General features: G+C 43.1%; 1 protein-coding gene across 1 annotated transcript in view; it reads right to left on the bottom strand.

Moving 5' to 3' along the window:
* DZIP1L (DAZ interacting zinc finger protein 1 like) overlaps positions 1-12,797 on the bottom strand; it is a 29,922-nt gene extending 17,125 nt beyond the window's left edge. The window contains 7 exon segments of the mRNA XM_087825114.1: positions 3,705-3,785; positions 4,871-5,029; positions 5,724-5,821; positions 11,205-11,289; positions 11,709-12,208; positions 12,211-12,289; positions 12,744-12,797. Of these exon segments, the coding sequence (XP_087681240.1) occupies positions 3,705-3,785; positions 4,871-5,029; positions 5,724-5,821; positions 11,205-11,289; positions 11,709-12,208; positions 12,211-12,289; positions 12,744-12,797 (1,056 nt within the window).
* Positions 12,798-15,746: the final 2,949 nt, after the last annotated feature.

The following is a 15,746-nucleotide window of genomic DNA, read 5'->3' as shown; positions in this document are numbered from 1 at the left end:
GCCACAGCAATCGGGCAATAACATGAATAAAAGGCATTCATATTGTAAAGGAAGAAGTAAAATGATCTCGGATTGCAGATGATTTTATATGTAGAAAGCCCTAAAGACTCCAAACCAGATTCAGTAAAGTTACAGAATAGAAAATAACGTGCAAAAATCAGTTGTGTTTCTATACACTAGCAACAAACTATTCAAAAACGAAATTAAGAAAACAATCCCACTTATAACAGCATAAAAAACAATTAAAAGACTAGGAATAAGTTTAACCAAGGAGGTAAAAGATCCGTACACTGAAAACAATAAAAACATCAATCTAAAAAATTGTGGAAGACACAAATAAATGGAAAAATATTCTGTGCTCATGGATTGGGAAAATAGTGTTAAAATGTCCTTACTACCCAAAGAAACCTACAGATTCGATGTATTCCCTACCAAAATTCCAATGGCGTTTTTCACAGAAATAGAAAGAAAAATCTTAAAACACAGAAGACCCCCAATAGCAAAAAAAATCTTAAGCAATAAACCAAAACTGCAGCCGTAACTTCCAATAATTTCAAATTATATTACAAAGCTATAGTAATCAAAGCAGCATGGTGCTGCCATAAAACAGGATAGACCAGAATACAGGAGCCAGAAAAAAGCCCACACATAAATGGTCAACTAATCTCTGACAGGACACAAGTACACAAAATGGGGAAAGGAGAGTCTCTTCAATAAGTGGTGTTAGAGGAAATCGATATCCACATGCATAAGAATGAAATTGGACCAATGTCTTCTTCCATACACAAAAAGCAACTCAAAGTGAATTAAAGACTTAAACATAGGACCTGAAACTGTAAAACTACTAAAAAAAAAATTGAGGGAAAGCTCCAAACATTGATCTTGGCGATGATTATTTTGGACATGAAACCAAAAGCACATGCAACAAAAGCAAAAATAAACAAGTAAGACTACAACAAACTAAAAGTTTCTGTGCAGCGAAGGAAATGATCCAAAAAATAAAAAGACAATCTACAGAATGGGAAAAAAAAGATTTGCAAACCATATATCTGAAAAGTGGTTAATATCCAAAAAATAAGAAAACTCATATAACTCAATAGTACAAAACACAAATAAACCAATTTAAAAATAAACAAAGAACCCGAACAGACATTTCTCCAAAGAAAACATACCACTGGCCAACAGGTATATGAAAAGGTGCTTAACATCATTAATCAGCAGAGAAATGAAGATCAAACCACAGTGAGATATCACCTCACACCTGTAGGGATGGCTATTATTTAAAAAATAAACAAGGTAAGTGTTGGCGAGGATGTGGAAAAAGGGGAACCCTTGTGCACTGCTTCTGGGAATGTAAATTGGCATAGCCATTACGGAACACTGTGTGGAGGTTCCTCAAAAAATTAAAAACAGAAAGAGTTACTCATTTTCTCTAGATATCTCCCATGTACACATGAGGTATACATGCTAATAAACTTCATTTTGTTTTGGTTTTGTTAAAAAAATTAAAAATAGCCCAGCCAGCGCGGCTCAGCAGTTGAGCGTCAACGTAGGATCCAGGAGATGCTGCAGGTGGATTCCTGGTCAGGGCACATGCCCCGGTTGTGGGCTCGATCCCCAGTAGGGGGTGTGCAGGAGGCAGCCGATCAATGACACTCACCATTGATGTTTTTATCTCTCTCTCTCCCTCTCCTTCCTCTCTCTGAAATCAATAAAGACATATTTTTTAAAAATTAAAAATACAACTACAATATATTCCAGAAATCCCACATCTTGGTACTGATCCAAAGGAATTAAAATCAAGATCTGGAAGAGATACTCACACCCCCATGTTCACTGCAGCATTATCCACAAGAGCTAAAATATGGAAAGCTAATAATCCTTCTAAAGATGAGTGGATAAAGAAAATGTAGTTTAGCCCGGCCGGGAGTGGCTCGGTGGTTGAGCATTGACCTAGGATCCAGGAGATCGAGGTTCGATTCCCGGTCGGGGCACATGCCCAGGTTGCGGGCTCGAGGCAGCTGATCAATGACTCTCTCATTACTGATGTTTCAGTTCTCCCTCTCTCTCCCTCTCCCTTCCTCTCTCTGAAATCAATAAAGATATATTTAAAAGAAAAAACGAAAAAAGAAAATGTAGTATATTCATACCCTGGAATGTTATTGAGCCTTAAAAAGCAGAAGGAAATCCTGCCATTTGCGTAAATATGAATGGACCTAGAGGACATTATGCTAAGTGAAATACGTCAGCACAGAAAGACTGCATGATCTCATGTACATGGAATCTAAAATAGTCAAACGTGTCAAAACAGAGAATAGAATGGCGATTGTCAGGGGATAAGAGGCAGAGAAAATGGTGAGGTTATAAGGTCAAAGGATACAAAATTTGTTATGCAAGATATATATATAATACTGTGTATTTAAGCTTAGCTAAGAAGCAGGTAGATCTTATGTTAGGTGTTATTATCACACACAAGGAATATAACAATAATAAAGAGGGTGGGAGGGAACTTTGGGGGTGATGAATATGCCTATGGCCTGATGGTGGTGATGGTTTCAATGGTGTATACTTATGCCCAAACTCACTGAGTTCTACACCTTAACCATGTACAGCTTTTTATATGTCAATCATAGTGAAATAAAGTAATGTGAATGATAAATAAATAAATAAGTAAATAAGGCCATAAAAGTACTGAAAAAGAACCCCACCGGATATATTTTTTTAAATGGCCATAAAGAAAAGATTAATAATTTGAAAAATTTGACTACATAAACATTATTCATAGTGTATGGCCACGATCCTGTTAAAGAACATTGAAGGACCAAGAGAAAACCGGAAAATGTTCACAACTAGAACAACAAAAGTTTGGATTAATTTCCATGCATTATGGGAACTCAGGAAATCAACAGAAAAACAGGCAAAGGATGTGAACAGACTTCATAGAAAAAAATGGCTTTTTTAATGTGAAGCTGGTGAAACGCCCAGCGGTGGAAACACTTTACTGCTGACTATTAGCCACGAAGGTCTTTCTCAACAACCTTGTGCTTCTCTCAACAGAAGCACAAGCATGGTTACTGACTGCCAAAGGCCCTTCCTTGACGTGGAGCTAATTACCGGTGACACAGACCACACATAACTGGACTGTGCTGACCCATCCAGTGGTGACCAGAGCTACCTCCAACCAGCCCACGAGAGCAGATTGGACACAAATCCCAATTCCATATTTGTTGACCTCAAGTGGTAGCATGAAGTCGGCCATGGTGGGACTATTGACACCACAGAAAGTAACAAATGCTGCAAATCAAAGATTTTCTACTTCCATAGAGCCAGGTGTGAAATCCTTGCCACCCACCACAGGATCCATCCCACATATCTTCAAGTCCCATAGGTCGTCACACTTTCTAAGAGTTGTTTTGAACTGGGTGGGAGTAAAAGGAGGGCAAGGGATGGAATAGGAGACAGGCTGTGTGCATTTTGAAAAGATCCCAGGCAAACGTGACACTGCACACACGCATATCAGCAGCCTCACTGAGCCCCCCAAGAACCCCATTCTATGCTGTCATGTGTTGGCGGAAGGTCTGAAAATATAGAACCTGATGTTTTTCAACTTTCCCAAAATCATAGAGCAAAAATGAGAGGCTTGTTTAGAAGCCAACATGGTTTTTGGTAGGTTCTAGGAAGAAAGGCCTGGGGGATCAGCTCACCTGAATTTCTATCTTCTCCTTTAGGGCCTGTAGCCCCTTCAGTGCCTGCTGGTGTTGCTCCTTGAAATCATCCTGCAGAGACCAGGGCATAATTTAATTTTCATGGAGATCTAAACATGATTTTGTCTTTTACATCCTGAGCTGTGGCAGAGGGCACACCTTACCCGCCCACAAACGCCAGCCTGCCCTCCTTAGATATCCCCACACCTGGAACATCCCCACGAGCCCATGTTCCCCTTCACCGGGGTCTCCTGAGAGCTCAGGCCGCGCACGGGACCAGCAGGTTCCAGGGGAGAGCGGAAGACAACCTGTCTTACAGTGCTTTTCACAGTCACTCTAACTGGAATCTTAACTGAGGTTTTCCCTCAGAATTTAAGAAATATACTAACAAAACAGTCATTCAACTACTCTGAAAACTTTGTATCCAGTTTGGCTCCTATACTTTCCTAAACGTAAAATAATAAACTGTCAGGTGAGAGGAGACAGCAGTGAGACACACAGGCATGAGCACGTAAGCAATCCTTGGGGGAAAGACAAAAACAAAAAGGGGTGTCCCAGTTCAGGAGAATGTGGCCCAAGTTCAAAGGAAAGCACCGAAGGTAGAAGTCATGTCTTCATTTATCAACACTCAGAATTTGCCAACCGGAAGCAACCCTTTGACCCCTGATGAAGTGGATTCTGAACAACCCCAAATTCAGAACGATATGTGTCGGGGAGGGAGGGAGCCGGGGAGTTTAGCTGAGTTCAGGAATGGGGCCTGGGAGCTGGGGGTTAGGAGCATGAGGTCCCTATGGTGAAGCAGCATCTTATTTTCCACAAACCACCCCTGACCCCTCTGGGGAAACGTTTAGGATGGGAGGGCAGGGTCACTACAGAAAACTATACCACACACACACACACACACACACACACGGCTCTCATTTCCACCCCACCGCCTCCCATCCTTTGCTTTCCAGCTCAGATCGTGAGGATGGATCACCCAATACTCTAGGCACAGTCCAAGACAATCACCTTCTTGAAAAGTTGACTTTTTAGGCAACTGGTATCTGACCTCACAGCTATTAGCCTAGCAGATGCAGAGGAAATAAAACTAGTACAAACCAGCAAGTAACTTTTGAGAACATAGAAGCAGATTTTCAACAAAAGAACTCTGAAAACTTTTTTACCCCGGGTATCTCTTCTAACAAAGAGTTATGGAAAGCAGAACTTTTCATTTCATCCCAAAATGATTTTTTTTGCTTGTGCATTTCCTCAGATAGCATTTCTTTCAAATCATCAAAAATTTGGTTAGCATCTCTTTCCCTCTGAGAGGTGGTCTCTGCTTCCTACAAAGAAAGGCAAGAACAATAGAATCGTTAAAACTGCATTATGGCAAATATTTTCTGAGAAACTTCTAGGGCCCCTTGTCCGTGCAGGTCACCATGGAGACCCAAAGAACATCTGTCCCAGAGTCCTCATTGTTTGGATTTGGAGTGGTCAAGTTTTACGTGAACCTTCATGTCCCTTGAGGCTGGAGATCATGCCTCTCCTGTCTTTCTGTCCTCACAATGCCTGGCAGTGTCAATGCTCAATAAACGTGAGCCAAGAGCATGAATAGCGAATGAATAAATGAAGGAATGAGTGAGACAAGTTTATGTACCTTCATTTTATAAATATTTACTGAGAACCTCCTTTGGGCTGGGTTCTGCAGCTTTCAGAATAGGACCCATGCTTTGTCCTCGAAAAGCTGAGTGAACTGTAAGAAGTTAAAATTCACATTCAAATGCCTTTCCAGGGTGCTGAATAATGCAGGAAAGTTCAACTCTCTGCTCTACTTCTGGCCTGACAGGTCTGGCAAAATAATAGAATTTTCCTTTCCAGGCTGCCTAAAGTCATTTGCCACATCTGTGAAGATGCCCCCTGAGCTCGGCCTCCCAGCTCCTGGAGACCAGCCAGAACTTTGGCCTGCGGGACACATGTGCACCCTGCTTCTCTGGGAATCCACGCCCGAGTCTCCTGGCATGTGTTCTCCATGCCCACCTGACGCTGCTGCTTCTCCTCCTTCAGGGCTTCTAGCTCCTCTTGGGTCGACTTTAACTTGGCCCGCAGCTCTTCTATTGCCTCCTCCACTGACTTTTCTTGCTTCTTCTGTTTTTCTGTGGGGTCTGTGCAAACAGAGGGTGACCAGTTTAAGTGAAAACGTCAGTGGAATGCAGTTCCTCGCTCACTTTGTCAGTCACACACCTCAGTCTGAGACCAGCTTTGCCACTTACATTGCACATTGACCTTGGTCTAATTCTCAGTTTCCCCAAACTGGAAAATGGACATAATAATAGCACCTGACTCAGAGGTTGTTGTGAGGATGGAATGTGATCATGGAAAGTGCTAGCATAGTGCCTGGCTTGACGCTTCATAAATGTGAACTGTTACCGTCATTTAAAATAACTCTTGCCCTGCCGGGCATGGCTCAGCGGTTGAGCGTCGACCTAGGATACAGGTGACTGGGGTTCGATTCCCGGTCAGGGCACATGCCCGGGTTGCGGGCTCGATCAATGACTCTGTCATCATTGATGTTTCCATCTCGCTCTCTCCCTCTACTTTCCTCTCTCTGAAATCAATAAAGATAATGTTTAAAAAATAATAATTCTTTTGACAGTACTGACACATAGAAATGTGAATGCAAAATTACTAGATTAAGAGAAGCAGAATACGAAATAGCATGTACACATTGATTATTAATACAAAGAACATACCTGTGTATCCTGACTGCAATCAGAGAGGAATTTAAAGTAATGAAAATAATTGCAGTTTTAAGGTCACTTTTTTTAAATAATGTAATTTAATCACATAGTTCTAAATTTCAAATGAGAGAAAGGCACCATGCAGTATAAATGAACATTTTAGCTAAGGTTGAGTTGTGTGTACAACTTTAATTTTTTGAAGTTAAAAACAGATTCAGAAGGAATTATAGAAGAACATTCTAACTAAACCACATACTGATAAAACAGTAGGGTAAAGGTTAATGAAAAAGACACCAATTGTACATTTGTTACCTTTTAAAGTACATTTAGTAAGTATTCCATAGATGACACTGTTATTAAAACTGTAAGCCTTTCTTTTTGAAAAAATTTCTTTTATTGTTGAGAGTATTAGAGATGCCCCCCATTTCCCTCCCTTTTCCCTCCTCCACCGATCTCCCACCCCATCCCAGGCCTTCATCTGTCTATTGCCTGTGTCCATGGGCTATGCTTAATTTGTACTTCTAAATCCCTTCAGCTTCTCAGCCATCCCCCCAAACCCCATCCCATCCGGCAGCCATCAAAATGTTCTCTATCTATGAGTCTGTTTCTGTTCTGCTTGTTCATTTATTTTGATTTATAGATTCAATTGTTGATGTGTATTTATTGCCATTTCATTGTTTGTCTTCTTGATCATGATTCTCCTCCCCGCCCTCCTCCTCCCTCTCCTTCTTCAAGACCCTTTAACCGTCCATATAATACTGCCTTGATGGTGGTGAACTCCTTTAGCCTTTTCTCGCCTGGGATGCTCTTTGTATGTCCTTCAATTCTAAATGACAGCTTTGCTGGGTAGAGTAATCTTGGTTGTAGGTCCTTGCTTTCCATCACTTTGAATGTTTCTTGCCACTCCCTTCTGGCCTGCAAAGTTTCTGTTGAGAAATAAACTGACAGTCTTATGGGAGCTCCCTTGTAGGTAAGTAACTGCTTTTCTCTTGCTGCTTTAAAGAGTCTCTCTTTGTCTTTAACCTTTGGCATTTTAATTATGATGTGTCTTGGTGTGGGCCTCTTTGGGTTCCTCTTGTCTGGGACTCTCTGCACTTCCTGTCTATTTCTTTTACCAGGTAAAGGAAGTTTTCTGTCATTATTTTTTCAAATAGGTTGTCAATTTCTTGCTCCCTCTCTTCTCCTTTTAGCATCCCCATGATGCAAGTGTTAGCAAGTTGTCCCAGATGCTCCTTACACTATCTTCATAGTTTTGGATTCTTTTTGCTCTTCTGATTGGGTGTTTTTTGCTTCTTTATATTCCAAATTCTTGATTTGATTCTCAGAATCCTCTATCCTACTGTTGACTCCCTGTACTTTCTTTTTTATTTCAGTTAGTGTGTTCTTCGTTTCTGACTGGTCCTTTTTTATGTAGTTGATGTTCTAAGTTTCTGAAAATTCTTACTAAGTTCCTTGACGTTCTCAGTAAGTTTCTTGAGCATCCTTATAGCCATTGTTTTGACCTCTGTATCTGGAAGTTTTCTTGTTTCCATTTCATTTAGTTCTTTTTTTGGAGATTTCTCCTGTTCCTTCATTTGTGACATGCTTCTTTGTTTCTACATTTTGGCTGTTTTCCTGTGTTTGTTTCTATGTATTAAGTAGATCTGCTATGTCTCCTGCACTTGGTAGAGTGGTCTTGTGTAGTAGGTGTCCTGTAGGGCCCAGTGGCTCAGCCTCCCCAGTCATCTGAGCTGGCCATTCCAGGGGTGAGCTGTGTGCACTATTCTATTGTAGTTGAACCTTGGCTGATGTTGGTGTCACTGGGAGGGATTGACCTCCAGGCCAATCCATTGTGAGGATCAGCTGCAACTACAGCAAAAGAAGTGCTATGCAGGAGCTGACCTTATGGTGTGTTACTCGTGGAGGTGGAAGGGTTGTAATCTGGTGTGGTCAAAAGTGACCATCAGGTGCGCTGGCTCTGGCGCTTCCCGGGAGGTGCAAAGTCAGCCACTGCCTGTGCCCTGCTCAGGGCCACCCAGCATGCGCTACAAAACAATCTGCAGAAGGCTGCTACTTGTGTTGGGCTTGGAGGTGCCCCAAAGAGGCAAAGCTATGAACCAAGGTGGGCTGTTGCTAGTGCTGGGCCTGAGGCCACTTATTGGGAGGTACAGGAACACTGAGGCCAGCTGCTGCTTGTCTGAGGGATTTTAGGAAAGTCTGAAGCATGAGGCAAGAGAGGCCAGTTGTATGAAAAAGCCACTGGAAATGGCTTGGATGAGCCTGCAAGTAGGGCGTGGTGGGGTCACCAGGGTGGGGCAAAACATGTGAGCCAGGTTGAGGGAGAGTCAGATATAGTGCCCCAACTGCTGGCTCTGTGGGGGGGAGGGCTCAGCAACGGAACTCTGGCCTCTGCCATCACTTCTGACTGGGAGAAAGCTGCCTCTCCAGCTCTCACCCTGATTCCAGAGAAGTGTCCCAGTTTCCTTTCAAGCTGCTGCCCTAGTGCTGGAGTTCAGAGGGAGTGAATCTGAGGAAGTGCATCCTCAGGCTCCTTAAGAGAAACTGCTGGTGCCAGCAGATTCTGTATCTCTCAGCCACAATCCTCACTATTTTTTACAGCTAAAGTTATGAGAACTTCTCCTCCTGGCACTGGAAACCTCCACAGCCAAGACATCCCTCCCAATTTTAAACCTCCACATGTGGATGTGGGACCAACTGTTCCATGCCCCTACCCCTCCTCCCAGTGTTGATGTGCTCCTTCTTTAATCCCCTAGTAGTAGGTCTTCAGTTCAACTAGATTTCAAGTGGTTCTAAATCATGGTTGTTCTGTATTTTAGTAATAATTTTGATGTGGTTGTGGGAGGCAGCAAATTCCAGATTTATCTACGCCACATTCTTGACCAGAACTTTAAGTCTTTCTTTGAAAAGAGATACGACTTTTTTCAGATTGGACTTTTTGGGAACAGGCAATTCTTGGATGCTGCAGAAATTGATATGGGTTAATAAGTGATTTGAGGTGAGTGTGGAATAGGAGAGCGGAAAACCCAATAAAAAAAAGTCATGAACATTAATGTAGCAACATTGCTTTACAAACATTTCTTCCCTCTCCTTACAGCACTTTGCATTAAGGAAATAAGAAGGAATATGCACGGAGCGTTACATACAAGAATGTTGATCATCGTGTGATTTATAACAGGGACTTTTTTGAGTAACCCACATATATTATGAAATAATTCAGTTGAGAAATAAATTATAATAGCCACTTGATGGGATATTAGCAGCCATTAAAAATCATGTTTACAAAGATTTAATGACATTGGAAAATGTGACATATTCTTAATTGAAAATAACCGAGGTCAACTCTGCATAGAGTATGATTATACATGTATATGGAAAAAAAATTACAGAGAATACACCATACTATTAACTGCAGGTATGTTATTCATGATTTTTATTTTCTCTACTTACTTGCATTTAAATTTTCTATATCGACAGCACCTTTTTTCAATTTTTTGATTGTGGCAAAATACATGTAATGTAAAGTTTGTCATTTAAACCATTTTTAAGTGTACAGTTCAGTGGTATTAAACACATTCACAATGTTGAGCAAACAATACCACCACCCATCCCCATAACTCTTTTCCTCTTGTGAAACAAACTCTATACCCATTAAACAATAACTGCTCATTCCCCCTCCCACCAACCCCTGCTTTCCATTCTACTTTCTGTTTCTGTGAATTTGACTACACTCGGTACCTCATACAAGTAAAATCATTACAGTGTTTGTCCTTTTGTGACTGACTTGTTTCACTTAGCATAATGTCCTCCAGGTTCATCCATGTGTAGCAGATGCCCCAATTTCCTTTCTTTTTAAGGCTGAATAATATTGCACTGTATGTATAAACCACATTTTGGTTATCCATTCCTCTTTCAATGGACATTTGGGTTGCTTCCACGTCTTAACTACTGTAAATCATGCTGCTATAAACATCGGTATACAAATATCCCTTTAAAGAAATATCTTTTTATCAGAAAAAATATTTAAGAAGGGGAAAATCTGTTTTTCTTTAGCAGCCTCCAAGATAGAATCAAGAGTAATTAAACATACAATAAATGCACAGTGACTAGGTAAATAGTGCTGTTTTAAAACTAAGTCTGTTCTTTGAAAAGGAAATTAAAATGAGGGAAAATAAGAGGATAGTTTTATTATAGGACTTTTCAATCTTTGTATTATATTAATATTTTCATGCCTATATGTTATGTTTTAAGAGCTATTTCTTACTGAACCTCAAAAAGGGATATAAAGCATGCACATCTCTCTGTGGAGAAAACAGAGCTTTACTAACCATTTTGGAATTTCAAACTGTAAAATTACAGTGATTATTTCATAATGAGCTTATGTACAAAATAATGTAAAAGATCTGGTCTGATTGCTCATTAACCCCCTTTATGCTCATTCCCGGTCCGAATCAGAGAACAGCAGATTCACAGAAGGCTGGGGGGAAGGACCCTTCAAATTCACTCTGTGTAACTGCCCCACTAGTAGTGAGAGCCGCTGAGACTCAGAGGGGGAAGCGCTGATGGTAACTGAAAGGGGCAAAGCTAAGACTGGCACCTGCCCGTGTGCCTGCCAGCTCCTTTTCTCTACGCACATGGTGAGAAACCTCCCATCCCCATTGGGATCATCCCACCCTCAGCTGGAGGTAAGGTTGTGAGGGCAGCTTTGGTGATATATGTGCCCCCAACCACTGAGTTCCAGTCAGGGTCCTTCCACAGTCCTAGAAGGGCCACCTAGACTCACCACCTTCCGTCTTGCTCTCATGCCTGCGCTGAATGTGGCTCTGGAGAAAGGTGGCATTCACGAACATCTTGTCACACTGATGGCACTACATAGAGAGGAAGCAGTGGAAAGTGCAGGATTAAATCACCTGACTGAGCCTGGGATTCTCTGTTTCAAAAATATATACACCCTTAGACACATATGCAACATTCACTCATTCACATACACCATAAACATATTTTCATGTGCATGCTTCTACACACAAGTAAGCACACATTACACAATACACACTCTACAAACACACACACACACACACACACACACACACACACACACACACACACGGTATAAACTGATCAGGCAGCCTCAGGTCCTCTGGCCATGAGCAGTGTCTCTAAAATCTGTTCCTAACCAGTGACTATGGTCCCACTGTGACCTCAGGGTCCAGAGGATAGTGCTGCCCAGGTGGGCCAGTGACTGGGCACCCACCCCTCCTACTCTCCTTGCCCCATTGATATTACTCACCATGTGGTAGAACTGGCCACCTGTCTGCTGGAGCAGATTCTGCAAGGTGCTGATCATCTTTCGACGCTCATGGCTTTCCTTCCGCACACCCTTGAGCTCTTCAGCTTGGCGGCCCAGCTCCTGCTGACCACGCTCCTGCTGGTCCAGGCTGGCCTGCAGCCGTGCCTCTAGCTGGGCAATGCTGGTCCACATGCTGTTCTGGCAGTGAACCAGGTACTCAATTGACAGCTGCGCCAGGCGCAGTACCTTGAGCAGTGCCGGGTCCATAGGCTTCCCACAGTGGATGCATGCCTCTCTGTCCAAGTTGCAGAGGGTGATGCTAGTGATGTTCTCCTGCAGGGTGGCTACATCCAGCTCCCGTATCACACGGTCCACATCCACGGCACTGATGCGCCTCCAGTCCATGCTCTCATGGCGAGCCTGGAACTGGAAGGGAGGGACTGTATACGCCCCAAAGACGGGACGATAGAATCCCTGAGCAGTGCCAATGGGTAACTCCATGGCTGGGGAAACCTTGGGCTGAGCACCAAACGAGGGTGCTGCCAAGGTCACAGGAGGAAGCAAAGGAGATGAGATAGGGTCTGGAAAATGAGAAGAGAGTCCACGTTAGGCAAGGTGCATGGGCTGCATGTACCATACACCTGGCCAGCAGGAGCCTAAGTGGGGGAAGCGAAGGATCTGAACAGCAGCTAGAGGATGAGTGCTATGCACTGATGTGGCCAGAGCCATGGAAAGCAAGAGTGTGGGTTTTATAGTCACCCAGCTGTGGGTTCAGATCCTCAGCCTTGGGCAAGTCCCTTCACCTCTTTAAGCTTCTGAGGTGTATTGGGAATCATGGGACTCACCTTGCAGGTTTGGAGTTAGAAATGAGGCAGGTGAAGCACCCAGCCTAGTGCCTGGCACATAGTAGGACCTCAGTGAATGACCCATGCCCAAGTCCACTGACACAGTTTTTTGTTGGGGAAAACTGTCAATTGTATAAGTTGGTCCTTCTGCAACCTTACATTGACCTCAGGATAAAGTCCAACAACTTGCCATGGGTGGCAGAGCCACCTGAGGTCCACCACTGCCCTCTTCTGCATCTCTCATGATAGGATCATGCCGGACAGGGCTAGGCTGCATTTCCCAGTTTTCCGGGCTGTAGGGTGTCACCACATGACTATGTTCTCTCCCGTGGGGTGTAAGTGAAATGATGCCCATCACTGCGGGGGTGGTCAGAAGGGGTGCTCTAGACAGGGCCGTGTTTCTGAGCTCAGACTGTGCTTAGTCCGCGATGGCCTTTTGTCTCAAATCTAATGGTTTAGTGAAAGGAGCTCCAGTGTTTTGTCAAAGACTCAGAGTCTACTCTCCACTTTCTTGGTAGACATAGAAAGTTTCTCTCTCTTTGAAAGTGATTTGACAAAACAACGGCAATTTTAACCCAATATTCCACTACTAAGAATTACAATTTATTCTACAGATAAACTCATACAAGTGTGCAAAGGTGCTTGTGCAAAAATTGTCATTTCAGTGCTGATGGTAATAGCAAAGTGTAAGAAAAAGTACAAGAAAGCAAAGTACAAAGACAATAGAGGAATAAATTGTATCTCTATACAATGCAATACTATCAGCTATCGATGAGCCCGAGGCAGCTTTACATGTATTGTAGGCAGTAACATAGAAATATATACACACACACATGTGAAAATATATGTGTACATACATGTGTACACTTCTGATCCTGTTTAAATGATATATTAATATAGTCACATTTAATAACTTTCAAAAATAAGAGATACGTATTTCTCACGTGTATATCTCTATACCTGTATATAGAGAGATCTATTAGAAGAGATATATATATTGTATTAGAATGGTTGTCTATGTGGGAGTAGGTAACTGGATGTGTGAAATAAGATTTAAATAAATGAATAGATGGATCGTCCATGGGTAGGAGATGGATAAATAGGTGGATAGATAGATAAACAGATACATAGATAGATGGACAGGCCCTACACCCAGCAACAATGATATATGAATGATACATATGTGTTATTCCTGTATAATCAAAATAAAATAAAATATATGAATTTCGCCTGGCTGGGTGTGGCACAGCGATTGAGCATCAACCTAGGATCCAGGAGATTGGGGTTCGATTACTGGTCAGGGCACATGCGTGGGTCGCGGGCTCGATCCCCAGTCGGGGACGTGCAGGAAGCAGCCGATCAATAACTCTCTCATCATTCATGTTTCTGTCCCTCTCTACCCATCTCCTTTCCTCTGTCTGAAATCAATAAATATATATTTAAAAAAAAAGTATATATATTTATATATGAATTTATGACTCACTGTATATAATTCCATTAGCATAGAATATTTCTAGAAAAACAGGCCAGCTGTTAGCAGTAGTTACCTCGGCATGAGAATGGTAGTTAGGGGATCTTTATTCCCACCTTCTAGCATCGATACTATTCAGAATGTTTTGCATCACCATCTATTACTTTTATAATTATTAAGGAAAAGTATACAATTTCTGTCCTTGAGGAACTTAGAATCTGGGGCAGTAAGAAGTACATATGACTCTACTTAAGCTCTTTCTAGATCAGGTTTTCAGACTTTTAAGTGCAATAGAGAGAGAAGAGGAAGGTCTCTGACATCATGAAGGGGCAAGGCCTTGAGGAAACGGTAGTGGTGGGAGGGGAAGCACCTCCAGGAAAGGGCCCGACCTCACTAAGGTCCTGTCTTCATTTGGGAAAGGGGATGACAGGCTTGCCCCCCCCTCCCCAGGGTGCTGTGGAAACTGAGGACAGGCAGAGGGACTGCACTCACGACTAATACCAGCTGCAGTGCAGGGAGTGCCAGCCTCTGAGCCAGATGCCAAGTCCACATACAAGCCTACAGACTATTACTATTCCCATTTTACAGACTAGGACATTGATTTCTGGAGAGGTTAAGTGGCTTGCCCCAGGTAGAAAGGCAGAACTGAAGTGAGTTGGAGGTGCCTCTGGCTCCAAAACCTGTGGACTTTCAACCATCCAACATGATTCTTGAAACTATCCTAAAAGTTTGCTTTGATGGGATCATTCCTCATCCCTCAACTCATTCATTCATTCGCTCACTCCCCCCGCCCCTGATTTATAGCATGCCTTCCTGGGCCAAGCCCTGGGCCAGGCTCCTGAGGGACAGTAACCACACACCTGCCCCCCACCCAGGAGCTCAGGGTTCCTCCGTGTTGCCACAGTAACGAGTCCAAACCCGAAGCCTGGTCTGGAAGCCTGTCCACAGGATGCCACTGACAGACCTTCGCCACTTCGGCGCCCACGCTTCCCTTTCTCAGATACTCTTCCTCACACAGACTCCAAAAGTAAGCCCCGTAGCCTCCAGCACGCCCACCGTGGCCCTGCGGAGAGCAGCACGGGGCTTATGATGATGATAGCAGCCACCATTGATTAAGGATCTATGTCTCAGGCAACGCGCCCGCGTTTACAAGAACTGTTTCTACCCCTCATACAGCCTTGCGTGTAGCTGTGATTCACCTCAACTCAAAATGGAAAAACTGAGGCTTGGACAACCTAATGGACTTTCCCGAAATCACTGAGCTAGTAAGTAACGAAGCCAAGGTTCAAATCAAGTTCTGTCTGACTCCAAAGCTTTTCAATGATGCCAAACTGCCTCCCAATGGTGGTGGTGACGATATGTAAGTTATTTCCCAGTATGGAAATTACAGTACCTGAGATTTCTAAACCAACCTGCAAGGAACGAAAGTTTATAGCCAATCACAGTAGCGTCAACACTCGAAACCTCGAATTCTCCTTGAATTCTCCACAGACTCAACTGTCAAGCTTGAGTCCAGTAGACAAAGTCCGTTGAGAATGTTCGTGGTTGCCTGTCAACCTCCTTGCCTGTGGGGGCGGGGATGGGACACCTGCTTTCTCCACTGACTCAGCAGCAGACTGCTCATCCCACATCTGGGAACAGGGACACAGGCAGGGAGGACTCACTGTCATTAGAAAGTGCACAGCTGTGTTAACCATCTCTAGAGGTTTACGTCAAATCCCA

The sequence above is a fragment of the Miniopterus natalensis genome, chromosome 15 (genome assembly GCF_054644295.1).
Source record: "Miniopterus natalensis isolate mMinNat1 chromosome 15, mMinNat1.hap1, whole genome shotgun sequence".
In the NCBI taxonomy this organism is placed as follows: Eukaryota; Metazoa; Chordata; class Mammalia; order Chiroptera; family Miniopteridae; genus Miniopterus; species Miniopterus natalensis.
This window is presented reverse-complemented; position numbering and strand designations above follow the sequence as displayed.